Source organism: Oncorhynchus masou, chromosome 28, assembly GCF_036934945.1.
Source record: "Oncorhynchus masou masou isolate Uvic2021 chromosome 28, UVic_Omas_1.1, whole genome shotgun sequence".
Taxonomy (NCBI): Eukaryota; Metazoa; Chordata; class Actinopteri; order Salmoniformes; family Salmonidae; genus Oncorhynchus; species Oncorhynchus masou.
In genome coordinates, this window is record NC_088239.1 from 78,905,336 (window position 1) to 78,931,855 (window position 26,520).

At 41.5% G+C, this 26,520-nt stretch overlaps 2 protein-coding genes across 5 annotated transcripts; both read left to right on the forward strand.

Moving 5' to 3' along the window:
- Positions 1–354: 354 nt before the first annotated feature.
- On the forward strand, positions 355–11,874 carry ddx4 (DEAD (Asp-Glu-Ala-Asp) box polypeptide 4). The gene is made up of 24 exons (XM_064943489.1): positions 355–414; positions 1,783–1,817; positions 2,009–2,024; positions 2,217–2,276; positions 2,351–2,401; positions 2,514–2,561; positions 2,706–2,729; positions 2,998–3,048; positions 3,191–3,229; positions 3,409–3,429; positions 3,861–3,908; positions 4,520–4,552; positions 5,944–5,979; positions 6,077–6,121; positions 6,515–6,660; positions 7,163–7,315; positions 8,932–9,086; positions 9,292–9,421; positions 9,551–9,717; positions 9,907–10,052; positions 10,169–10,268; positions 10,393–10,663; positions 10,982–11,089; positions 11,195–11,874. Exons 2-24 carry the CDS (start codon positions 1,800–1,802, stop codon positions 11,273–11,275), a joined length of 1,947 nt encoding a protein of 648 aa, XP_064799561.1. The 5' UTR covers positions 355–414; positions 1,783–1,799; the 3' UTR covers positions 11,276–11,874.
- Positions 11,875–12,039: 165 nt separating this feature from the next.
- Positions 12,040–25,623, forward strand: LOC135518362 (interleukin-31 receptor subunit alpha-like). Of its 4 annotated transcripts, none has more exons than XM_064943492.1 (16): positions 12,040–12,332; positions 12,477–12,543; positions 13,529–13,813; positions 13,931–14,045; positions 14,315–14,487; positions 17,009–17,136; positions 17,290–17,452; positions 18,262–18,344; positions 20,343–20,550; positions 20,946–21,113; positions 22,130–22,228; positions 22,380–22,523; positions 22,615–22,755; positions 23,130–23,214; positions 23,399–23,480; positions 23,965–25,623. In XM_064943492.1, the coding sequence occupies exons 2-16, from the start codon at positions 12,489–12,491 to the stop codon at positions 24,514–24,516; spliced, it is 2,481 nt and encodes an 826-aa protein (XP_064799564.1). In that variant the 5' UTR covers positions 12,040–12,332; positions 12,477–12,488; the 3' UTR covers positions 24,517–25,623. The 4 variants fall into 4 exon arrangements, with proteins under 4 accessions (XP_064799564.1, XP_064799565.1, XP_064799563.1 ...); XM_064943493.1 differs by having other exon boundaries at positions 12,040–12,328; XM_064943494.1 differs by having other exon boundaries at positions 12,077–12,118.
- The last annotated feature ends 897 nt before the right edge of the window (positions 25,624–26,520 follow it).

Below are 26,520 nucleotides of genomic sequence, written 5' to 3' on the forward strand. Positions count from 1 at the left end.
TTTTGTCTGAGTTGTTGAAACAAAGATATTTTCACAGTCCCTCCGTTTCAATAAAAAAATACCAGGGAGAAATAATTACTAATATGGATGAGCCACATGTAAATGAGAAAGATGGGAGGTCACATTAAATAGTAACTCCTCACTTACTCTGCCATAGAAACCTTTATATTTAAAAATATATATTTGTAAATCAACATTTCATTTTATATGACCTTTCAATGATAAGTAAATAAATCCCGAGCAGTGGTTTTATAAAATGTTTTAATAAAAAGTAACACCCCCTTTCATCCTTGTCTCTCTCTGTCCAGCTGGGTTTTTATCGCGTCCCCAACAAGCGCGCTCTCTTTTTGACGATCCACAACCTTCTGCCACGTGGAAGAACATCAAGACGCTGCGGGAAAGCGTTTCGACAATGTACGGAGGTTTAAATAGTACTTTTTCCTCAGTGCATCAAAATGCTTTTATGTTTGTAATGATTGCAGGGAAAACGTATCTTTAAATTGATTAGCTGTTTAACTAGTAATCTTTATGGGTTAGCTAGAAGACCGCTAGGTTCGTGTTGGCTAGGTAATTAGCGCCATAGGAAGCCACTTTGGTGTTAACTAAACTTTTCAGTTATCACAACTTGTTACATATAACCATTCATATTGTTATTTTTGGTGCCATTTCGGACATTTTACAGATTATTTATAAATCTACATAGTGCTATCTAGCTAAAATTACCTAGTCAACATGGCGAGCATGAGACTAATTTGCTTGTTCAGCCAGTTAACTAGGGTAACATTAGCTTGCCAACTAGCTACATATTGTACATGACTGGCAAAAAAAATTAAATAACTAAATATTAAGTTATTTGGATAACTAACTTTAAATGTTATCTAGCTCTCTTAACATTACTGAACTTTGTTAGACATGCTTATCTAGTTAATGTTGTCTTTACATTTCGAAATCAATGGCTGCACGTGTTGGGCGAACTTGGTGAGTTAATGACCGCAGACAAATGGCCTGAAAAGTAGGTAACTAGCGTTAGTGCGGCCTAGATTGGCACTGATATCACTTGACTATTCATCTTCCGAGGCTCATTTGTCATTGTACATTATTGGAAAAAATTTAAGTACGTTCTGGTGGCTGTGTAACAACCTAGCTCGCTTATTTCTCGCAATGTCATTCTGTGCTTTGCTTCTACTTTCACTACAAAGTACACCAACTTTAGTCAGTGGTCACACTTGTTTTAATTTAAAATACTCTAGTAGCGCTAGTTAACTAGAGAACCTCCTAGACGCGTTCTGAAACAAGACTACTAAAGATGCGTTTAAATTATACATTGAGTGTGAGTGCGCTCTGGGCGTCTGTACATTCAGAGGTTTGGCTCCCGGAGAGTTCAGAGCGACGGTTCAGAGGTTTGGCGTTAAGAGCGACTGGTTCCGAGCGCACACGACGCTCTGGATGAGGGGTTGATCTGAGCGTTCGGACCTCACGACTGCAGTCAAGAAACTAAGTTAACTGGCTAAAGTTAGCTAGCTACTTCCAGACACAATTGAGAGAACACTTCACTCTGACCATTTTTACACGCCCTAGCAGAGCTGGGCAGGCTGTTTTAATTTCATCCAGAACGTTGCTGATAGCCACACGGTTATATTTAACAGGTGTTGTGAATTCATTCGTTATTATGCACACTCGGGAGTTCTGTGAAATTTAATTTACCAACGCATTCTAAAATGTAGCAAGCCAGGTAATAGATAACCTGGTGCAGTTAATTGACTTGGCTTTTCTTGATTTCAGAACCACATTTGTAGATCATGGACAACTGGAATGAGGTAAATTACTCTAAACCAGTAATTTGAGCTGTTATGCTTTACATATTAGTGGAGTCATTTGTGAACCAAAGCTTACATTTCACACCAAGTAGTGACAATATATTTGTAATATTGGCTTAAATCAGCATATGTGAATGCAACATTTTCATATTTTTTTTTTAAACATTTTTTATTTTTATTTTACTTTGCAGGTTACCACAAGTAATGGTAGGTTCATGTAATTTGTATGTGGACGAGCTGGATTCCCTTGGCAAAATGGGCATGTTTCTGTAATAGCCAGAGTGCATCCTGTCACTTGGATGCAACTTGATTTTTCATGGGTGTTGGGAAAGCCTTTAAACAAAATAATCACAGGATGTAACAAACTATTAATGGCTGAGCTTGAATGTGTTTTTGTAGATAGTGGATTGAGCTCGTGGACCAGTGGTGGCCAAAGTTCCAGTTTTGGGAGACCGACTGGTAGGATTGTGCCTTTATATCCATTAGGTAACTTTCAAGAATTGAAACAATGTTAAGATTTGTGATCTCTTTAGATAAAGTCTGCTCCTGGAACAGTGGAGGTGGTGGCTTTGGTGGCGGCAGAGGCAAGTTATTTAAAATAAATGCATCTTGGTTCTTGTTGGGGGGGGGGGGAAATATCACTGCTCTTGAGTTATTACCCTACTGACTTGAAATTCTTGCAATTTTTACTTACAGGCCGAGGGTCCAGGGGAGGTGGTGGAGACTTCAAGAGTTTCTCTTCAGGTGCATAGTCTCAGAATTATTTAAAATACTTTATATTTGATGTAATTATTGCTGTGTAAAATTGAGTATTTACTCAAGATGTGGCGTCTTGGAAATTATTTTACAAATAATAATTATTTTAAGTATATTGCCCTTTGTCAACAGGAGCTGGTGAGAATGGGAATGACGGTAAGTGACTGACTTAACTTGTATTGCAGCTCAAGACTGCAGTTGAGCAAATTGTCACACTGTGATCAATTCATGGGGATGGTACTAAAATAGAATAGAGGCATAATACTGTTCCAAGGTATTTGATACATTTCAGAGTTCCAAAATGTATTATGCTGGTGCCGCTGGCATTTTGAGGGTCTTCAAATGTCTTCGGCATGACTTTATTAAATCCTACCTCGAATTGTATTAACATTGATGTTCTTTGAATTGGAACTGTTCTGTACAGAGAAAGACAGCTTCTGGAACAGTGATGGAGGCTTCAGGGGAAGAGGCAGAGGTGAGACTTGTGGTTCCTTCTGAAATAAACAAATTAGAAAAAAATTATATCTGGACAATTAACTTTTCTGGAACGATTGGTAATTGCATGACTTAATTGTGATTTTGGTCTCCCTAAATGCTTCAAATTGTTGTCTCAACAGGGGGCGGCAGAGGATCAAGGGGAGGAGGCATCCGAAATGGTAAGAGCTATTCTTATCCTCTAGTTCTCATGCCCCACATTGTAATTTTTCTTGATGAGCAGAGTCTTAATAAACATTATGCCACTGATTTTGAAGTGTTTCTTGAATATTGTCTTATACGTCTAGCTATTGGATGTAATGTTTTACACATGGGTTTTGTGAAATCTACTTTTTGACAGGGGATGATGGCAATGATGGCGGTATGTTGGTTTTCATATTCTCTAAATGCAAGATTATTCTAGATGGTTGGCTCAGTTTGAACGCTCTCGTTGTCCTCCCAAGTGTTTCTGCATGTCTTCTTGCATTCAAATAAATTGAACATGCTCTTGTCCGATATTACTGATTTTAAAAAGGTCAGGTAGATTATCAGTTAGGAGCGTTGGGCCAATTAAAGGTTGCTGGTTCAAATCCCAGAGCCAACCAGGTAAAAAAAAAAAAAAACTTGAGCAAGGCACTTAAACCTAATTGCTCTGAATTACGTGTGTGCTAAAATATGGAATGTTAACATTTTTGTGGATGGTAGTCTAGACTAAGTTCTAGTTCTCATTATTGAAATGGTGGTACGCTAATGAAATGTATCATGCGGTTTGTTTTTATGGCTCTTTTTTTGCTCAAATCCTTCACTTTTCAGGGTTTGGAGGTAGCCAGGGTGGCAGAGGCAGGGGAGGCTTCCGATCAGGTAAATCAGCACCTCACTTACAGAAATTCTAAAATATTCCTTATATGATTTGAAATCTATCCTCAGTCTTTTACCAGTGAGTATCATTCAAAGATGCCTAGTTGATGGCAATGCAAATAAATCATATTTGAGGTGCAAGTATGGTGTGAAAAACAGCCATATAATGGGCTTCTAGTTGGTACATTGTAGGATTTTGCCCACAATTTAATTTAGGATCAAACCAGATTTATTTGTTGGCTGCATTGTTTGATATTATTGTAGACTCGGTTTCAGGAAATGGCAGCTGCAGGGAGGGAAAAACTGCTTCAACTTCCTGAGAAAGAAGATTACTCTGGAATTCCCCTCCTACACAACCTTATCCCTTGTTTGTACATTTAAACTTGTTTCTCGTTAGGTACTGAGGAGAAGCCAAGTTAACCGTATTGCCTACCATTCTTTCTGCGGCAGCCTTTTACCAGCATTAGGCAAAAAGTGTATTTGCCAATGACTTGAGCAGTGTGGGGGTGTTGCTGACATGGCACTCAAAAAATATTCAGGGTTGTATTTTCTTCATACTTTAAATCAGTTGAAATGCTTGAGGGAAAGTTGTTGCTAACTATGGTTTGTTTCAGGTGGTGGTGATGGAGGAGGATTTGGCGGAGGAGGTAATTTTAGGGCCCTATACATTTTATATTTTCCCCCAAATTCTGTTTTCTCAGTTTTCCCCTTCATGTTTTCTCACTCAATCACTTTTAATATAAAAACTACTAAATTTGATCAAAGTCTAAAAGGCCTAAACCACATCAGGATGTCTAGGACAAATTTGTTTATTTTTGGGTATAATTACCCTTCAATTCCAGTGTGCACCTAGCAAGAGGCACTGTTTTTGTAATGCACATATGGAGTTTGCAAAATAAAAACTCACTGGCTTGATTAAAATATATGCCAGGTAAGCATAGGCTACTTTGTAGTTAAGAAAGCCTTTCCATCTACCAGGAGACTTTTCATTAGCATCAATACAAAAAACATTAATAATAATTCATTAGCATCATCGCTGACGGCTACACGGTGATAGATGTGTGCACCACACAGACGGGGAATTCTTGTTGCTTCTTCAGAAAGTTGCAGGAAATGCAAATCACTGACTCATTCTGTTCATTTCCTCTAACATTAGAAAACACATTTTTAATACATAATATTTTTGTTCAGTATAAATGTAACATGAAACAATTTCAATGTTTTTACAGAGTTAGTTAAGGAAATTAATTTGGCCTAACCTATTGATTTCGCATAGGGCATCGGCCTCCCCACTTGGGACCCAGAACAAGCCACTGGGGCGCCAGGTCCAGCAATCAGAAATAGTTTTGTCCACCTAATAAGGGCTTCATTACAGAAAGGTCATCACAGTCCGCATGGTGATGCGGAGGTCCTGGGCTGGCATGGTTACACTTGGTCTGCGGTTGTGAGGCTGGTTGGACGTACTGCCAAATTCTCTAGAATGACGGAGGTGGCATATGGTGGAGAAATGAACATTTTAATTATTTGTCAACAGTTCTGGTGGACATAACTGCAGTCAGTATGCCAATTGCACACTCCCTCAACTTGTGACAACACATTTTAGTGTATTTTATTGTCTCCAGCACAATATGCACCTGTGTAATGATTATGCTGTTTAATCAGCCAGTTGATCATCCATCTGACCGGTGTGGCATATTTTGGCAGAGGGAGAAATGCTCACAAAGGGATGTAAACCAGTTTGTGCATAATTTGAGAGAAATTATTTTGTGTATATGGAACATTTCTTAATTTATTTTCAGCTCATGAAACATGGGGCCAACACATTACATGTTGTGTTTATTTTTGTTGGGTATAGTCAATTACATTAAGTTCATTACTTTGTTTCATATTATTGTGTTCTGTTTTGGTCTGGATTCTGTTATTCCATCAGTGTTATTTTTGCGTTGATTTTTATAGAGCCATAGTAATTGGCCTTGCAGTTACGAGATTGAGTCACAGCAAGCCTTATTGTGAAACCTCCCATGTCTTATCATTCCAGGTTATCGTGGACGAGATGAAGAAGTTTTCTCCAAAGGTTCCATGTTTTCATTTGTTACTAATTCATTTCCTTGACTTGATGTTGAATACTTTTACATTTGAAAATGTCTTATGTGAGATTTTTGCCTATTTAGGCTCAACCATGGATGGGGAGGGTGGTGGAGATGGTGGCAATCCAGGTTTGTATGTTATACACGTGTTTTGACTATGTATACCAGTGATCATCAACTAGATTCAGCTGGGGGGACAATAAAATCAGTCCTGTGCCCCCAGTTGGGGAACCCTGATGTATCCCTTACAGAACATTAATAAAACTTCCATGTTTAAACAATACTTAAAGGGAACCATAGCATATTGTTTTCGTTCCATGCAACTTATTAATGTAATTAAACATCCTCTGAGTGGTGCTACAACTACTTGGGTTTTGTTTCAACATTGGCGACAAGAAGGCTGCTGCTCTTCTATTAACATTAAGTTGTAGAAAGTTGCATCCCAAGATGTTCTTTCAGCGGATTCTTTAATTAAATACTTCAGAAGGTTATCACGTTCTCATAACCTCACTCTACCACCAGGTCCCCCAAAGGTGACCTATGTGCCCGAAGCCCTCTGTGAGAAGGAGTCGTCTATTTTTGCTCATTATGAGTCGGGCATCAACTTTGATAAGTACGATGACATCTTGGTCGACGTCAGCGGCAGCAATCCTCCAAAGGCAATCATGGTGAGTGCCTTACTGGTGGCTGTGTTCTTAGTGTTAATGGGTTATGTTATTAATCTCCTTACCTTCACAACTGAATGGACTTCCACAATATTGGTTGCTTTGTTAGAAAGAACAAGGAAAGGTGGCCCCCTCGGGTGGCGCTGTACTGCAGCGCCAGCTGTGTCACCAGAGACTCTGGGTTCGCGCCCAGGCTCTGTCGTAACCGGCCACGACCGAGAGGTCCGTGGGGCGATGCACAATTGGCATGGTCCGGGTTAGGGAGGGGTTGGCCGGTAGGGATATCCTTGTCTCATCGCGCACCAGTGACTCCTGTGGCAGGCCGGGCGCAGTGCACGCTAACCAAGGTTGCCAGGTGCATGGTGTTTCCTCCACATTGGAAGCCAGCCACACCAGAGTTGCACTTGTAACATAAATAAACAGATGGATTGTTGTATACTAGTTGTTGTATTGGTAAATGGCAACGTTGCTGTGATTTTGAGACTGACTAACCTATTATCCTCAGGGTTTTGAAGAGGCTGCCCTGTGTGAATCTCTGAACAGGAACGTCAGTAAGTCTGGCTATAAGAAGCCCACCCCAGTACAGAAGCATGGCATTCCCATCATCGCTGCTGGCCGGGACCTCATGGCCTGTGCCCAGACTGGATCTGGGAAAACGGTAAGTTGCCCCTGTAGAACTGAAAAATTCCCTATTTAGTGAGCAGTCTTAAGCACCTTTTTTTTGTAGTTCATATACTCATGTTAAAATAGAGGGCATACGACCAGAGCTCCGTCACCCAGGTTAACCTACTCGTATAAATCTATAGCGCTTGTGTTGGCCGCCATGTGTAAGCCAGACCTGCCAACATGCACGCATTTTGTGTACCAACTACGCAGTTCTCTGTCCATGTACGAGATCAGAGTTAAAATTATGCAGACATAATAGGGCCTGAATAAAAAATAAATAATAATAAACTACTGAGGAATTTTAACATCCCGACTCTCAAGCTGCAACAGACATGTACAGAGTTTGTCAGCGGACATGGAGATGAATACATCGTTATTCGACGTAGCTGCATCGTGTCTGCGCCTCCTGTTTGTTGTGATGCTGAGTTTGCCGACTGTCGGCTGTCTGTAAAAACGTGAACAAATCCCTTTGACTGTTGTGGAAACGTAAACAGTTGTTTCAAGCCAACATAAGATGGACATTCAGTGGGCTCTAAAGTGCCAGCAGTTCACTCGTATTTGCTAGTGAAAGAAATGAAATGCACAAATGCAACCAGTTATTTATTATTTTTTTTGAATGTGATATACATTTAATTCGGCGTCCCATTTAGTTTTATTTTCCACTTAATGTTACGAGGATCACGCAACCTGAAACTAATTATGATCCATGTCACAAAAAGCATTACCAAAGTATAATTAAATGTAAACATTTTGGCCTTAACTTCTCTGGGATATGTGGGACGGTAGCGTCCCACCTCGCCAACAGCCAGTGAAATTGCAGGGCGCCAAATTCAAAACAGAAATCCCATAATTAAAGTTCCTCAAACTATTTTACACCATTTTAAAGAAACTTCTTGTAAATCCAGCCACAGTGTACGATTTCAAATAGGCTTTACGGCAAAAGCACAACAAACGATTGTTAGGTCTCTCACAGGAGCGCACATGATCAGCTCATGGCCCTCTGCCAGACACCTGGTTGAAACGGGGCTCTTTCTCTCCCCCTTCAGTCGAAGTCTGAAACAAGGTTCTAAAGACTGTTGACATATGGTAGAAGCCTTGGGAAGTGCAGTATGACCCCATAGACACCTTATATTTGATATGCAATGACTTAAACTACAAACCTCAGATTTCCCACTTCCTGGTTGGATTTTTTTTTTTTTTTCCGGTTTCTGCCTGCCATGAGTTCCGTTATACTCAGACATTTTCAAACAGATTTTAGAAACTTCAGAATTTTTTATCCAAATCTACTAATTATATGCATATTCCAGCTTTTGGGCCTGAGTAGCAGGTAGTTTACTCTGGGTACCTTTCTATCCAAGCTACTCAATACTGCCCCCAGTCCCAAATAAGTTAAATGGAGTTGGGAGTTTAGAAGACTGCGCGATGAAGAACAAATGTCTGTTATTAGCAATAGAGGCAATGCTTCTAAAATGCCTTTACACTAGATTTGCGAGTTGATTCTCCAATTTTCTGTGCATGTCTGGTACTCTAAAAAGTTGGACAGGGTTGGCAGGTCTGGTAAGCCTGTGGGTAGAAAAAAGTATTTTAACGTTTGTTGTCGTCCCCGAGGCTGCATTCCTACTGCCCATCCTGCAGCAGCTGATGGTTGACGGCGTGGCAGCTAGTCAGTTCAGCGAGGTCCAGGAGCCAGAGGTTATTATAGTGGCCCCAACCAGGGAGCTGATCAACCAGATCTACATGGAAGCCAGGAAGTTTGCCCATGGGTATGAAGTTGTTCACTGCATATTCGAAAGGCAGTATGTTCAACCCCTTTCACCCCACCTGCACTTCTCAATAGTAATAGTGGAAATGGCGCTAGATGCAATTAACTTTTGCCATAATAAGAACAAATTATAAGGTAAATTGTTAAGGGGGGAAAAATCCAATGGACACTGATTCTGTTTACTTTTTTCCCACTGTCTTTTGTAGAACTTGTGTGCGTCCTGTGGTGGTTTACGGTGGCATAAGCACCGGTCACACCATTCGCGAGATACTGAAGGGCTGCAATGTGCTGTGTGGGACTCCAGGAAGACTGATGGACATTATTGGAAGAGGAAAGGTAATCGGTGCTTCAATAACATACACATTTTTTTTTTATCACCTTGTAGTTGGCAGCCGGATTAAGTCATTTGTTAACATAGTCCTTTTTAGCAAATGGATATACGGCCTCTTCTGTCTACTTCCCCAGATTGGCTTGAGCAAGCTGCGTTACCTGGTGCTGGACGAGGCTGACAGGATGCTGGACATGGGCTTTGAGCCTGCGATGCGCAAGCTGGTGGGGTCCCCAGGCATGCCAGCTAAAGAGGACCGCCAGACCCTTATGTTCAGCGCTACCTACCCCGAGGACATCCAAAAGTCTGTCTCTCACACTCCGCCACAGATAACTGAGACAATGATTTTTAAAATTGATGTTTAAATATTTGTGCAGCTAATATAAAGGATAATGCAGTAGAAACCAGTCATGGCATGATTTCTAAATGGTAGTTGTGTGTTTTTAAATGAGATGGTTGGGCCCCTGATGCCTTGTTGTCCTGTGGTGTTAAGACTGGCTGCTGACTTCCTGAAGAAGGACTATCTGTTCCTTGCTGTGGGCGTGGTGGGCGGAGCCTGCAGTGATGTGGAGCAGGTTGTGGTTCAGGTGACCAAGTTCTCCAAAAGAGACCAACTACTGGAGGTCCTGAAGACTACAGGTAATCCATCAGCACCTCGTTATATGACTGTCGGCACCTCTCATGCAAACGCTTCAACCACTTTCCAGTACATCAAATTGTCTTTTCATGTTGAAGGGCATATTCTGCATTCACAGGGTCAGAACGCACAATGGTCTTTGTGGAAACCAAGAGGCAGGCTGACTTTATAGCAACGTTCCTGTGTCAGGAGAAGGTTAATACTACTAGTATTCACGGGTAAGGGACTGTCTTCAAGTGATTTACCCCATAGTCATAGCTAGTTGGGCCCCAGATTGTCTTATGTCTTGCTAGTCTTTGTCCAGTTGTATGACGTGTTATTTGGTATTTATTGTGTTATCAGTGACCGTGAGCAGAGGGAGCGTGAACAGGCGCTCGGAGACTTCCGCTCAGGAAGGTGTCCTGTCCTGGTGGCCACCTCTGTTGCTGCCCGCGGACTGGACATCAAGGATGTCCAACACATAGTCAACTTTGACCTCCCCAACAACATTGATGAGTACGTCCACCGCATCGGGAGAACAGGTCGCTGTGGCAACACCGGGAGAGCTGTGTGTTTCTTTGACCCGGAGGCTGACAGCAACCTGGCACGCTCCCTGGTCAAAGTCCTGTCTGGGGTAAGTGATTTCACACTCTCTGGTCAAAAGCAACCTTTAAAGATGGATCAGCGCCACTGTCCGTCCCAACACCTTCGTTATTGTTTTGTGGATGAAAGTGTTTTAGAAAAAATGAAGTATATATATTCTGCTGTTCTAGTGTGCGTGCAATGTTGTCCGAGAGGGGATAATGTGTTTGCAGTTACTTTGTTGTAAAATCCTAAACGGACGGGAAGTTTCACCATTAAGGAGTCCAGCTTTAAGGCCTGCTAGCAAGTTAGTCAAAGCTGACTTTGAACTAAAATAAAAATGTGTTCTCACTGCAATTACTTTTCACAGGCCCAGCAGGAGGTTCCCAAATGGCTGGAGGAAGCTGCCTTCAGTGCTCATGGCACCACAGGGTTCAACCCAGGTGGCAGAACCTTTGCCTCTACTGATAGCAGGAAGGTATGGATCTGGAATGGGTTGAGTGCTGTTATTTTCCATTGAACACTGTTTAGTGGCTACATGTTTAGTGTTCTCATTGACACATGGTTCATCTCTTGACCACAGGGTGGCTCTTTCCAGAGAGATGGGGCAAGTCATCTAGCTGCTGCCCTGAGCATTGGCGCAGACGACGACGCATGGGAGTGATGATGCACATCTACATTTCTTTTAGTTTTTGTTTTCAAGTCATGTTTTGGTTCGATTGAACTTTTTTCTTTTTGTGTTATTTTGTTTAAAGAAAATAATTTTGCACTGCTTGATATTTCTGGAAATGTGCGTGGTCCTGGATATTAGGAAAACCATTAATGTCAACCGCTGGTTAAAATCTGTGTGGTTGAGGTGAAACTTCACAAATGAATGTTCTAGCTATTATTAGTGCTACTGGTTCTTGTGGTTTGAATTGTGACGCATCACTTGAACTTATTTTCCTCGTTGAAAATGTGCCATTTACACCCTAGTGTGTTTTGAACTATTGAGTAACGAGTCTCTGTCCCCAAATAATACCTGTAAAGCGTTGCATTTCTGTAAGGATTCTGCGTTTAGACCTAACTGTGGTTCTGTTAACCAATCTGAGTTGACCCACGTTTTGGATCGCTTGTTGTAACTGATGTACAAGAGTGCTTATGTTGTATAAAATATTCATGGCATTTTGTGCCAAGCAAAATTAGTCAATACATTTGATTTACATTAATTCATGCAGACATTTGAAATATGGATGAAGTTCCATTTTATTCAAAATAAATAATGTCTTGGATAATTTGTCTGGTTTGTTTATTTTGTTTCCGCTATTGGAGATTAAAGCTTTGCGTTATGTTTCACTTGTAAAAAATCTAGCTGAGCGCTTAAATTCGGTCCCCAGGCATTCATCCTGTTTCCTCATTTCCTGTTAAACTTGCCATTGTTGTGCAATGGCCAACACCCCCATCTAGTCCTTGTTCTTAGGGGTTGTGAATTGAAGGCACGACAACCAACTTCCCACCGGACATTTGGGTATGATAAAGGTTAATGGAGTAACGAATTTAACGTTTCAAACTTGACCAGTAGCCGCGGTTTGTAACAATTTGGCAACTCGGTAATCTAACTTCGGTGCTTTTAAACAACTGAACTCAGAAAAAGCGCACTCCGAATGGAAAATAAATCTGGTTGAAGTCAACCAACTGACCTTTTGCTAGACGACAGACGTCATGATGTTTCCTAGTTGTAGGTGAGGCATTAATAACCGTTTGTGCTATTAAACCCGTTGCTTATAAAAACGACTTAGTTTAGCTGTAGTGATATTGTTTCGCCACTTACTGGGGAGTGAATTGTATTACTTGAAAGACATGACATGCCATTCTTGTCTGCCAAGGGTCTGAGAAGGATGGCAACTCCGCTAGTCCTGTCAATCTTCCTTTTGCTCCCAGCAATTTCTGAAGGTGAGTTCCTGTGATAGTAATGTATTAAAGGGACAATCTGATTGGAACTTTCATTTAAAAAAAACCTTTGATATACTTATTGAATATATATTTAAAAAATATAAACGGAACATCCTCTTCAGTGGTAGACTGACCAGGTGACCGCTATAAACCCAAATTGACGAAATTGAAGTCACTTAAATTAATGTTGATGAAGGGGAGGAGATGGGTTAAAGGATTTTAAAGCCTTGAGACATGGATTGTGTGTCGGCGCCATTCAGAGGGTGAATGGGCAAGCATTATTTTGTGTCTGAACCAGCCAGACGCAGTGGTTTGTGTCAAGAACCGCAACACTGCTGGATTTTTGAAGTTCAAACGTTTCCTGTGTGTATCAAGAATGGTCCACCACCCAAAGGACCTCCAGCCAATTTAACTGTGGGACGTATTGGAGTCAACACGGGCCGGCATCCCTGTGACACATTCCATGCCCTGACGAATTGAGGTTGTCCTGGGGACAAAAGGGATGCAACTTATTATTAGGAACATGTTCCTAATGTTTTGTACAGTGTATGAGCTTAGTTAAACTCTTATACCATATCAGAACCCAAACATATGGTTGTTTAACTCCAATGTTTGTGAACAATGCAATTGTAATCAAACACTGTGTAGCATGAAAGCATGGTCAATACTATAAATGTTATATTGTATTGTATTTTTTCGTCAGTCCCTACATCCATAGCTCTGTCTGCATTTGAATGGTCACAGATCTCCAGCCCCATCCCTCAGCTGTTTACCAGAATAGCAGCGAAATTACCACTTTGTTTGAGATGCATATTGAGTGATTAGAAGTTGGGCAGTTGGCGGTCATTGCTCATTCTCTATTTACTTTTCTGTGCTGAATGTTGGTCTTAGTGCAGGCTTTTGTACTGTCATCTCCGCACTGTCATCTCTCAAGTTCTTTGCCATGGTTTGTTAATTACAACGTTTCATATTTTGTTATCAACAGGACACTATGGACATAGATGTGAAGTTATCCCAAAAGACCCATACATTGAATTTGGCTCCAATATTAAGATTAAGTTCAAGAAGACATGCAACAAGACAATCTCAGACAGCCACGGCAAAATCTATTGGACGATCAACAACAAGAGCATAGATGAAAGCCTCTATGAAACCAACACCTCCTTTGCTGCGGTGACCATCTACAATCTATCCCTTCCAAAAGCAATAGTACAATGTCACAGCCATTTAACTCAGCAAGTCTTGGGTGGTACCATCATACAAACATACTGTACGTACCTACTTACGTTGTTGGTGTGCGTTACTTTCAATACGTCAACGTTATCATGGCATCTGGGGAATGAATTTTACGAGAGAATAAATCATGTCCTTTAATTTTTTTCGACAGGGAAACCCAGAAACATATCGTGTGTCACGTATATCTCACAACAAGATTTTACATGTCGCTGGGAGCACAAGATCAAACCCACATCGAAAATAACATATACCGTTTATAGGAAATGGTGAGTTCTGACTCGAAACCTAGCTTCCTCTTAGTATAGCAACGTAGACTGCAAGATTCCCTTGTCATATGGAATAATGCACAAAAGGAGTGCGCTATGTAGGGGATAAGGTGCCATTTGGGACGTAAAAAAAGAGCCCTGCAGCTGAGATGCAATAATTTAATAACCAACGTATCGACAGACAAGCTGTCTTCGTCAGGGTATGTAACCAAATGTCTTCCTTTTGGGACGTAACCAAGGTTTCTGTTTTGTTGTCTCTTTTTGTGTAGGGAAAATAGACAAGATGCTTGGGAGAGTGATCATTGTAGTTCTGGAAGCATGTCATGCACTTTTAATAAGAGCCTGCCGATGCTTTCAAAGCTATATTACATCACTGTGCGAGCTGAGAGCACAGTTTGGGAGACAATCTCGGACACACTGGAATTGTATCCTTGGGAGACAGGTATGTAGCCAGAATGCACAGCTTTGACTCTCTGGAGCAGTTTGCAATCAAATAAGGATGTTTTATATACAGTACCAGTCTAAAGTTTGGACACACCTACTTATTCAAGGTTTTTTTTTGTTTTTGTTTTTTTTTACTATTTTCTACATTGTAGAATAATAGTGAAGAAATAAACTATGAAATAATACATGGAATCATGTAGTAAACCAAAAAGTGTTAAATAAATCAAAATATATTTTTAAATTATTCAAAGAAGCCGCCCTTTGCCTTGATAACAGCTTTGCATACTCTTAGCATTCTCTTAACCAGCTTCACCTGGAATGCTTTTCCAACCGTCTTGAAGGAGTTCCCACAAATGCTGAGCAGTTGCTGCTTTTCCTTCAATCTGCGGTCCAACTCATCATACCAGTGGGTTGTGGAGGCCAGGTCATCTGATGCAGCACTCATCACTCTCCTTCTTGGTCAAATAGCCCTTACACAGCCTGGAGATTTTTTTGGTCATTGTCCTTTTGAAAAACAAATGATAGTCCCTCTAAGCGCAAACCAGATGGGATGGCGTATTGCTGCAGAATGCTGTAGTAGCCGTGCTGGTTAAGTGTGCCTTGAATTCTAAATAAATCACACTGTGTCACCAGCAAAGCACCATCACACCTCCTCTTCCATGCTTCATGGTGGGAACCACACATACGTAGATCACCCGTTCACCTACTCTGCATCTCACAAACAAACGGAGGTTTGGACCAAAAATCTCAAAGTTGGACTCATCAGCCCAAAGGACAGATTTCCACCGCTCTAATGTCGATTGCTGGTGTTTCTTGGCCCAATAAGTCTCTTCTTCTTATTGGTGTCCTTTAGTAGTGGTTTCTTTGCAGCAATTCGACCATGAAGGCCTGATTCACGCTGTCTCCTCTGAACAGATGATGTTGATATGTGTCTATTACTTGAACTCTGTGAAGTAATTTATTTTTGGCTTCAATTTCTGAGGCTGGTAACTCCAATGAACTTGTCCTCTGGGTTTTCCTTTCCTGTGGCGGTCCTCATGAGATCTAGTTTCATCATAGCGCTTGATGGTTTTTATGACTGCACTTGCAGAAAATTTCAAAGTTCTTGAAACTTTCCAGATTGACTGACCTTCATGTCTTAAAGTAATGATGGATTGTTGTTTCTCTTTGCTTATTTGAGCGGTTGTTATCATAATATGGACTTGGTCTATTACCAAATAGGGCTATTTTCTGTATATCTTGGCTCAAACGCGTTAAGAAGGAAAGAAATTCCACAACTTAACTTTTAAAAGGCACACCTGTTCATTGAAATGCATTTAAGGTGTCTACCTCATGAAGCTGGTTGAGAGAATGCCAAGAGTGTGCAAAGCTGTCATCAAGGCAAAGGGTGGCTACTTTGAAGAATCTAAAATCTATTTTGATTTGTTGGACACTTTTTTTTGGGTTATTACATGATTCCATATGTGTTATTTCATAGTTTTGATGTCTTCACTATTATTCTACAATGTAGAAAATAGTACAAATATGGAATGACTGGGTGTGTCCAAACCTTTGACTGGCACTGTAAGTTAGTTGTGTGTGTATACACCATTCAAAGCAAATTAAATGACCAGTCATACCAGTGGACAATTGGATTGTTGTCCATCGTAAAGGTCAATATCCTTACACCAGTATTTCTTGTTTATCTATTGTATTGTTTGTGTAATTGAGTTCTGACATTACTCACCTAACCTGACATTACTCACCCAACCTGACATGACTCACCCAACCTGACATGACTCACCTAACCTGACATTACTCACCCAACCTGACATGACTCACCCAACCTGACATTACTCACCCAACCTGACATGACTCACCTAACCTGACATTACTCACCCAACCTGACATGACTCACCCAACCTGACATGACTCACCCAACCTGACATGACTCACCTAACCTGACATTACTCACCCAACCTGACATGACTCACCCAACCTGACATGACTCACCTAACTTGACATTACTCACCCAACCTGACATGACTCACCCAACCTGACATTACTCACCCAACCTGACATGACTCACCTAACCTGACATTACTCACCCAACCTGACATGACTCACCCAACCTGACATGACTCACCCAACCTGACATGACTCACCCAACCTGACATGACTCACCTAACCTGACATTACTCACCCAACCTGACATGACTCACCCAACCTGACATGACTCACCTAACCTGACATTACTCACCCAACCTGACATGACTCACCTAACCTGACATTACTCACCCAACCTGACATGACTCACCCAACCTGACATGACTCACCCAACCTGACATGACTCACCCAACCTGACATTACTCACCCAACCTGACATGACTCACCTAACCTGACATTACTCACCCAACCTGACATGACTCACCCAACCTGACATGACTCACCCAACCTGACATGACTCACCCAACCTGACATTACTCACCCAACCTGACATTACTCACCTAACCTGACATTTACTTACCCTGTTTTTCAAGTGAAAATTGACCCTCCAAAGAATGTGCGGGTGGTTCCTCTCCCTGCTCATCTAAGGGTTGAATGGGAAAGACCAGGAGGCACAGACTTTCTTGGCCAGGTCATACACTGTCAAGTCAAATATGCCAAGGTACACCGCTCATTTATTCAATGTTACGTTGTCTGTGATTTGTTTGTTGCTTAGTGCAATGTGCTATTTTCCCGGGCTAGTTGGAAGTTAACATGAATGTTGTTTTTTTTTGCCTCTCATATCTTTGTTTCTTCTCCCTGTGTAAATGTCCAGCATGTAATGGATACATCTATGAACACAGTGGCCAAGACAGCCTCTGTCACTTCTGATGAAGTGGAGTCATGCACCAACCATACAGTGTCTGTCCGCTGTGCTTTAGACAAGGCCCCATGGAGTGAATGGAGCAGGCAGGTGACAGTACTGTCCTCTCTCAACGGTAAGAAAACATAAAGCCCCAGTAAATCACAATCGCTTATACAGGTTTTCAGGAAAAGTTTTTTATATATATATATATTTTTAAATCTACCCTTTCAGAAGGCATGTTTGAGATGATAGGTATATGTCTCAGAGTACTGATCTAGGATCAGCTCCCCCTTGTCCATGTAATCTTATTAATTATGCTCTAAAAGGCTAAATGTGATCTTGGATCAGCTCTCCAACTCTGAGAGACTTTGATGTCTCTGCCGTCTGTTTTGTTTTTCACTGTTAACATTTTGAGGTTGTTGTAGACATGAATTTGAATGCACATATTTTGCTGTGCTTGAAGAATGAGTCGTTAGACCTTGATTGAATAGCACGCACGGTCTGTGTGTTTGTCATGCACCCCTGTCAAACATTATCATGAAAAAAAATTGCTGTAAGCTTCCTCACATTATAATCTGGCATGGTTTGATAGAGATAAGCAATGTGGCTGAAACAATTTCACCAACCCAGTTGTCTCATTCGATGAGAAATAATAGGAAGGATGCATTTTGAAAGTATTTTAAACAGTGCTGTGGTCTGAGTCTAGTTGGTGGCGTAGGGTTTGTGAAATGGATTGTGGTGAGAAACATTGTGAACTAATCACCCATCACTGTTTTCTGGAACACATCAGTAAGCCACAGTATGCTTAATATTGAATGCTACGTTTCAGTTTCAGTCTTAGTATTGAATGTTACTACACATTCTCCGACAGTACATCACAAAATGACGTGTTTATTATAACTAGGCTAAACTCTGTCTAAACTCTTATTTCTATGTCAACAGTGAGCACAGTGCAGTTGGACCTGTGGAGGAAGATGGATGCACCAGACAACACTGGGACTAGAACAGTGCACCTGATGTGGAAGGTAGGGAGCCTATGGAAGGAAGCTTATGTATGGCACTTTACATAATCAACATTATAAACTGGGTGGTTCGAGCCCTAAATGCTGATCGGCTGACAGCCGTGGTATATTTAAGCAATAAGGCACGAGAGGGTGTGGTATATGGCCAATATTCCACGGCTAAGTGCTCTTCACAGGCACGACACAAGGCGGAGTGCCTGGACTCAGCCCTTAGTCATGGTATATTGGCCATATATCACAAACCCCCGAGGTGCCTTATTGCTGTTATAAACTGGTTACCAACGTAATTAGAGCAGTAAAAATAAATGTTTTGTCATACCCGTGGTATACGGTCTGATATACCACGGTTCTCAGCCAATCAGCATTCAGGGCTCGAACCACCCAGTTTATAATAGATTGTATACCACGGATGTTCTAATTACGTTGGTAAACAGTTTCATAGCAATAAGGCATCTTTTGGCGTTTGTGGTATACGGCCAATATAGCACGACTAAGGGCTGCATCCAGGCACTCCGCGTTGCATCGTGCTTAAGAACAGTCCTTAGCCGTGTTATATTAGTGATATACCACAGCCCCTCTGACCTTATTGCTTAAATAGGCATTGTTCTGGTTCAGTATTGGTTAGTCACTACCAAGGGTCTCCAGCTCTGGTCCTGGGTAGCTACAGTGTACCCGGGCTGTTGTTCCAGCACACCACCAACACATCTGATTCTACAAATAAATATATCCTTGAAACCTTGAAGCAGGTGTGTTAGTGGTGGGTTGAAACTACAACCTCCTCACCCAGTATCTCCCCAGCACCACAATTGGAGACCCTTGGTCTAAAGCCTTTCAAAGCTGTATAACTCTACCAAAAGTTTCCTTCCTCAAAACTAGGGTTGCAAAACTACCGCCAATTTACAAAAAGGTAACAATTTTTTGTTGTTGTAATTCTGGTAATTAACAGATCATCTATGGTAATCTAGGTATGGTACCTTTGGTAATTTATACTTTAAATTATGTTTTCATCTATAGTATACATTTTTTATATATTGTCCATTGATTTCTAGTGGATAGACCATATGGTTCAAGAGGAAAGCCTAATTAATGAAAAACGCATCTCATCAACATTAGCATTATTTTCAATTAACTCTGCAACTCTTCCAAATGTACTTTTTACATAATTGTCACCAGTTTGACACCAAAACATTTACAACAAAGACATACTACTTTTGTATTTTATTTATTTAACCTTTATTTAACTAGGTAAGTTTAATTAAGAACAAATTCATATTTACAATAAACAGTGTAAATAGTATAAACAAAGGATATCTCATGTTGAAACCCTCATATTTGGGCTCCCAAGTGGTGCATCTCAGTGCAAGAGGCGTCACTACAGTCCCTGGTTCGAATCTAGGATGAATCACAATTGGCCAAGCGTCGTCCAGGTTTGGCCAGAATTTGTTCTTAACTGACTTGCCTAGTTAAATGTAAGAGAAATGTAAAAATTCAACACCAATGGTATTCACCAAAGTGCCAGTGGTCATTACAGACAGCTGTGATAATCTGAAGTACCCAAAAAGACCACTAGATGTCGTGTGATAAATTCCTTGAGAAACAGGAAAAAGATTCAATCAGATGCAAATGTATTTTAAAGCTGAGCTTTCAGGCAACCTGATGAAGGTCGACTGACTGGAAGCTCAGCTACAATTAAATACATTTGCATCTGACAGGAAGTGTGCAGAGACTTTTTCCTGTTTCTCAAGTTTTGACTCCAGCACATTCACTAAACAGCTCTGGGTCTGCGGTAGATTCTGCCTATTATCTACATGTGATAAATTCCATCAAATACTTTAACTTTAATACCCCCCCCCCCCACACACACACACACTTTGTAACCCTACAAAGAAATATGAGTAAATCTCAAACCTTACTCAAAATATTCATTTTTTTTTTCTAAATGGGGATGATTCTGACTGGGTGTGACGTATTTTCTAACTTCCTCTTTTCTACTTTGTACAGAGCATCTCCCCTGCATGCAAGGCCATCGATGGATACAGGCTGACGTACAAGGCTGATGAAAAGCACATGCCTGACAGACATTTGGACACCGTTGTGGATAAGGCTTCCATCACTGTGGACCAGCAGGCATACAGAGTCACTCTCGCTGCCTATCGCGGTGACACCACGTTTTCTGCACAGTCAATCTATGTACCGGCCGTGGGACAAAGTTAGTTGCTATATTTGACACATATTCAATATGATTTGCCAGTTATCCTATTTAATATCACGTGACTCATTGCAAAGCTATTAGCTAGCAGATATGAGTCATATCTATCATGATCCATTTATACTACCAGATAGATAGGTATATCACACTATCTCACTAGTCTTTATAATACAGACACTACTGCTACACTAAACTCAATGTTTCAACAAAAGCCTCTAACAATTTTAAACTTCTTCTACTTTCATTAAAATACTTATGGACAGTTGAAGAAAGGCACAGTTTTCCTGTAGAAAAAGTACCGGTCCTTATTTGTTATTTACAGTAAGTGTTATTTAGAAGTGGGTTTAAGCCTCTGTGTACTACAGTGTCACATTAAATGAGTTTATGTGTGTCAGGTCTCCCCCAGGTTAGGGGCGCCCAGGCCTCTGCTCATGACGGTGACATCCAGGTCAGCTGGGTTGTTCCTCCTCTCTACCGTGTCCATGGCTACATCATAGACTGGACCACCGATGGAGATACATACACCTGGCTACAGAGCCAAGACACTCACATCACATTGACTGGTGAGCTGGGATTCTAAAGAATGGATGGATGGGTGGGTTGATGGACGGGTGGGTCGATGGACGGGTGGGTCGATGGACGGGTGGGTCGATGGACGGGTGGGTCGATGGACGGGTGGGTCGAAGGACGGGTGGGCCGAAGGACGGGTGGGTCGAAGGACGGGTGGGTCGATGGACGGGTGGGTCGATGGACGGGTGGGTCGATGGACGGAAGGGTCGATGGATGGGTGGGTCGATGGATGGAAGGGTTGATGGACGGGTGGGTCGATGGACGGGTGGGTCGATGGACGGGTGGGTCGATGGACGGAAGGGTCGATGGACGGGTGGGTCGATGGACGGGTGGGTCGATGGATGGAAGGGTTGATGGGTGGATGGGTCAATGGATGGAAGGGTTGATGGATGGAAGGGTTGATGGGTGGATGGGTCAATGGATGGAAGGGTTGATGGATGGAAGGGTTGATGGGTGGATGTATAGTTGGATCCTGATTATGTTACTTTATGTAACTTTACATTGACATTGGAGTGCTTGACATGACTCGAGGTTTGAGTTTCATTTTCTACTGTGGTCATTAGGAATAATTTTAATTGTTTTGCTGTGGTTTCTCTATGGGATTGAATAGACTCATAGAATGTGCATTAGAGGAAGATCCATTGAGCTTGTCGTTGATGTGGTGAAAGATAAACAGAATGCTTTTAGATGGATCAAAAATGTAGTCAATCTTTATTGGTCAAGTACACAGAATTGCAGATGTTATCGCAGGCCCAGCGAAATGCTTGTAATTCTAGCTACAATTAGGTATTACACCTATCAATATTTTTGTTTTTATATGATGAGCCATGACTAGAATACATTATACACATATAAAGTGGGTAAAACAGTATGTAAACATTATTAAATCAACTGGTAATATTGTGTGTTTACATCCCAGATTAAATGAACACCATTTCTCCTGTTATCCCAGTAAACAATTGGAGGAATCTACTTTGGGATGTTTTCATTTTCTCCCTCCCTCTCATAGGCCTGCAGCCTTTTAAACTATACAACATCACAGTAACTCCACTCTACGATGACAAGACAGGACTCGAAAAGGTCATTCAGATCTGCTCAGTACAAAGAGGTACCGTTCACATTTTCCTCTCTTTCTATTGGTCCTTTGGGGTAATGGCTATGTATCTTCATATTCTTATTTATTCAAATTATTTAAATGTTTTAATTGTATCTGTCCCAAATAAATGGATTACTAAATCATATGTTCTTGATCGACTCAGCTCCAGGGAATATCTCCTCTGTCGATGTACACGTTCAAGACAAAAGTGCTCAGGTCAACTGGACCGCTGTGCCTCAGAGCCAATGTAGCGGTGATGTCGTCAACTACACTGTGTTCTACAAGACTGAAACACAACCAGAGCTGAGTAAGTCTCCTGAAACATTGTTTCAACTTTGTTATAACGGCATGTCGACTGTACCAAGTGTCATTTCCTGTTGTTTTTCCTCCCCTCTCAGATGTGACAGTAAATAGCTGGAAACAGGGAGTGACTTTGGAGCCTCTCCAACCAGACACCAGATACAGTGTCCATGTTATGGCCAGAGCTGTTACTGGGGCAACCAATAGCAGCGTCATTCACTTCACAACGAGCAGATACGGTAAGGTCATGTCTGTAGTCTTCACCCACCATCTGATAGTATCTCATGGTAACACAGATTGACACTTTAAAAGTCTCTTTATGGTGCTACATATTCATTCCATGTATCCACTTTGAAGCACAGGGTTATAGTAGCAAATGTTCTAACCATAGAATTACAGTTACTAAAACGAACATTCAAGTCGATCTTCCGTGCAGGCTGGACCAGCGGCCATCTTGCGTGCACTCGTCTGTACCAGTGGTTTTAATTCTGTGGTTTTCTGACATATTCTAACTAAGCATTTTGCCCCATGCATACACTACTGCTCAATTGTCCAAAAACAGTATTTGCTGTTATATTCCTTCATCATAACGTCTCTGTGTCTGTCCCAACAGGCAGGACCTTCATCATAATGTCCTGTGTCTTCGGTGGTTTCGGCGTCATCATCGTCCTAGTCACTGGACTCTTCTGCGTCATTCAGTATGTTCTGCCGTTGATCTCAGAACCTTTTTAAAGCTGCAGATGTTCTTCCCTGTATATGTAAATGGTTGTGTTCCAAATAGCTCCCTATTTAGTGCACTGCCCATCACTCACTTCAAGTCAATGATGTCAGACAAGTCAGATGATTGGATGTTCTATGTAACACTGGTTAACTGATCCCAAGGTGGAAACGATTTAAGGGGAAGATAGTGCCCAACCCCGGTCTCAGCTCCCTGGAATTCTGGTCTTCACAGGATTGTCATAAGGTAAACATGATAATGACACGATAATCTTTTTATATTGTATCAATCAATCAAATGTATTTATAAAGCCCTTTTTACATCAGCCAATGTCACAAAGTGCTATACGGAAACACAGCCTAAAACCCCAAACACAAAACACATTCCATTTAGCCCTATCCTGTAGTATAGACAATGGATACTGTATTGAACATATCCTTCCATTTCACCAGTCTGAAGAAAAGGGATTTGATATACATCTCATTTGTTACATTTCAACGCAAATCTTTCACTTTATGACTATGACTTATGGATTAAACTGTTCATGTTCCGATTGGCTCATTCAACCCCCTTCCTCTCTCCCCTGTAACTAGTCCCCATGTTCTCAGTCAACATACCTGGTGAAATAAATAAAATGTTGGTCTTCATGTTGGCTCTATAGGCTACAGTTTCCATCGTCCCTACTGTCTTCACCATTCCTTTTTGGACATATGTCCTTGTCACCCCACAGATCAAACCCTTTAACAACCCGTCTGAACTCCAGACCTTCTGTGAGATGATCTACCCCTGTGAGGTGAACACCATAATGGACGACATCATGGGGTCAACCTCTACAGAAGACGGGGACATACAGGACATGGGCAAAGAGACAGTCTGTGACCAGATAGAGAGATGGAGCTCTGGCTTCGGTAGTAGGACGTTTTGTGACAGCCAACCCAGTGAAGAGAGCAGTAACCTGGGCCTGGCCCCAACCCTCCTCCCTTTACTGGCTCAACAAGACGGAGAAATCAACCTGCTGGAGTCAACTACCTCTGAGGACTCATCATCAGAGCCATCAGACCTCCAGGCCTCCGAGAGCTGTCCCATCAACCCCTATAGGCTGCAGACGCCAGGGGAATGCCCTGTGAGGTTGGGGCTGGGGGGAGGCGAGGCGACGTCGGGCACCACAGAGGAGAGTAGGAGCCTGTTGGACACACAGCAGCATAGCAGCATAGCTCCTCTCACTGCGTACGTCACTCTGGACATGTTTGAACACAGGGTGAGGGACAGTAAACGGACATGATCACACTCCTGAATCCAGTGGACTCCTCAGTCTTTCCTAGAACCTTTTATTCATTCAGTTTTAATGTCTCATATAGGCTATTGTGTTTTTGTGTTAGTGGTACTTTGAAATATCCATTTTGTAATTATACTTGAGTGACAATTTGTACAGTATGTGTATTTGTAGATTGTAAAGGTGGATAGATATCAGTTCTTTAAATTTGACTCATAAATATCAATCTATACTGTTGTATGTGGTAGACTATATCTCATCAAATGTTTTAGTTTCTTGTCGTTGAGAAGGACTGCTTTGGTACAATTTAAGCTCTTCCCCTTCCCGTCCATTACCAGTATGCCGTTTGGTTTGGGGGGAGGGGTGTTGCAGCACCACTTCCTGAAAACAGAAAGCAAGTGTGCCAAGATGGAAATACTTCAGTAACAGGGTCAAAGCAAGGCTTCATGTCTCCGAGTTACTGGCTGGGTGGTAGCCTAGCGGTTAAGAAGTTGGGCAAGTAACCAAAAGTTTACTGATTCAAATCCCAGAGCCAACTTGGTAAAATCTGTGAATGTGCCCTTGAGCAAGGCACTTAACCCTAATTGCTCCTGTAAGTTGTTCTGGATAAGAGCGTCTGTTAAATGACTCAAAAGTAGAATGTAAATGTTTGCGTCCCAAATTACACCCTATTCCATATAAAATACATTACTTTTGACTAGGGCTCGTAGGTCTCAGGTCACAAGTAGTGCTCTATATAATTATTAGGGTGCAATTTGGGACACACCCAGTGACTAGAGAGACATTGAAGCCCATCCTTGATTTGACCCTGTACTGCTCTTTAAAATAATATCATTCACTGGGTCATGGGAAAGAAAAAACAAAATCACTCCAAGTCTATGATCTGCCTGATGACATTTTATTGAATAATAACTTGGGACGGCAGGTAGCCTAGTGGTTAGAGCGTTGGACTAATAACCGGAAGTTTGCAAGTTCAAACCCCCGAGCTGACAAGGTACAAATCTGTCGTTCTGTCCCTGAACAGGCAGTTAACCCACTGTTCCCAGGCCATCATTGAAAATAAGAATTTGTTCTTAACTGACTTGCCTGGTTAAATAAAGGTAAAATAAAATGTTAGTAATGGGAGCCAAGCAAAATCATATGTTTAGTCTCTGACAGATATTCTGTTCTATTAATGTTGAATGTCTCACTGAATGTAAAGCACTCTTCACTTTGTAAAATGATGCAGACAGAATAGGGAGGCATTTCATTTGTTTTTCATAACAATTTAACAAATTATACATGCACTTTTCAGTATACACTGAGTGTACAAAACATTAGGAACACCTTTCTAATATTGAGTTGTGCCCTCAGAACAGCCTCAGTTCACCAGGGATGCTGGCCCATGTTGACTCCAATGCTTCCCACAGTTGTCAAGTTGGCTGGATGTCCTTTGGGTGGTGGACCATTCTTGATACACATGTTGAGTGTGAAAAACCCAGAACCGTTGCAGTTCTTGAGACAAACCAGTGTGCCTGGCACCTGCTACCATACCCTGTTCAAAAGCACTTAAATATTTTGTCTTGTCCATTCACCCTCTGAATGGAACACATACACAATCCATTTCTCTATTGTCCCATGGCTTAGAAATCCTTCTTTAACCTGTCTCCTCCCCTTCATTTACACTGATTGAAGTGGATTTAACAGGTAACATCAATAAGGGATCATAGCTTTCACCTCATCAGTCTATGTCATGGAAAGAGCAGGTGTTCCTAATATTTTGTCCTCTATGTACAGGGCTCTAGTCAGAAGTAGTGCATTATATAAGGATTAGGGTGCATTCTGGGACGTAGCCAGTGATTAGAGACATGAAGCTCACCCTTGTTTTGATGCTATACTGTTCTTTACAACAAAAAAGATAATTCACGGAGCCCTCACTCCAAGTCTATGGTCTGCCTGATGACATTTTGTGGCATAACAAAATGTTTTTATGTGACGGAGCATAACAAAATCAGAATTTATGACTTAATATAT

Bases quoted from the DNA above. Each gene is read 5' to 3' on its own strand.
- LOC135518362 (XM_064943491.1), top strand. From the start codon at position 12,456: ATGCCATTCTTGTCTGCCAAGGGTCTGAGAAGGATGGCAACTCCGCTA. The intron at 12,544-13,528 runs GTGAGTTCCTGT...TGTTATCAACAG, and splicing joins GCTCCCAGCAATTTCTGAAG to GACACTATGGACATAGATGT. The intron at 14,046-14,314 runs GTGAGTTCTGAC...CTTTTTGTGTAG, and splicing joins TATACCGTTTATAGGAAATG to GGAAAATAGACAAGATGCTT.
- ddx4 (XM_064943489.1), top strand. The intron at 6,122-6,514 runs GTTTGTATGTTA...CTCTACCACCAG, and splicing joins TGGAGATGGTGGCAATCCAG to GTCCCCCAAAGGTGACCTAT. The intron at 10,053-10,168 runs GTAATCCATCAG...CTGCATTCACAG, and splicing joins GGAGGTCCTGAAGACTACAG to GGTCAGAACGCACAATGGTC.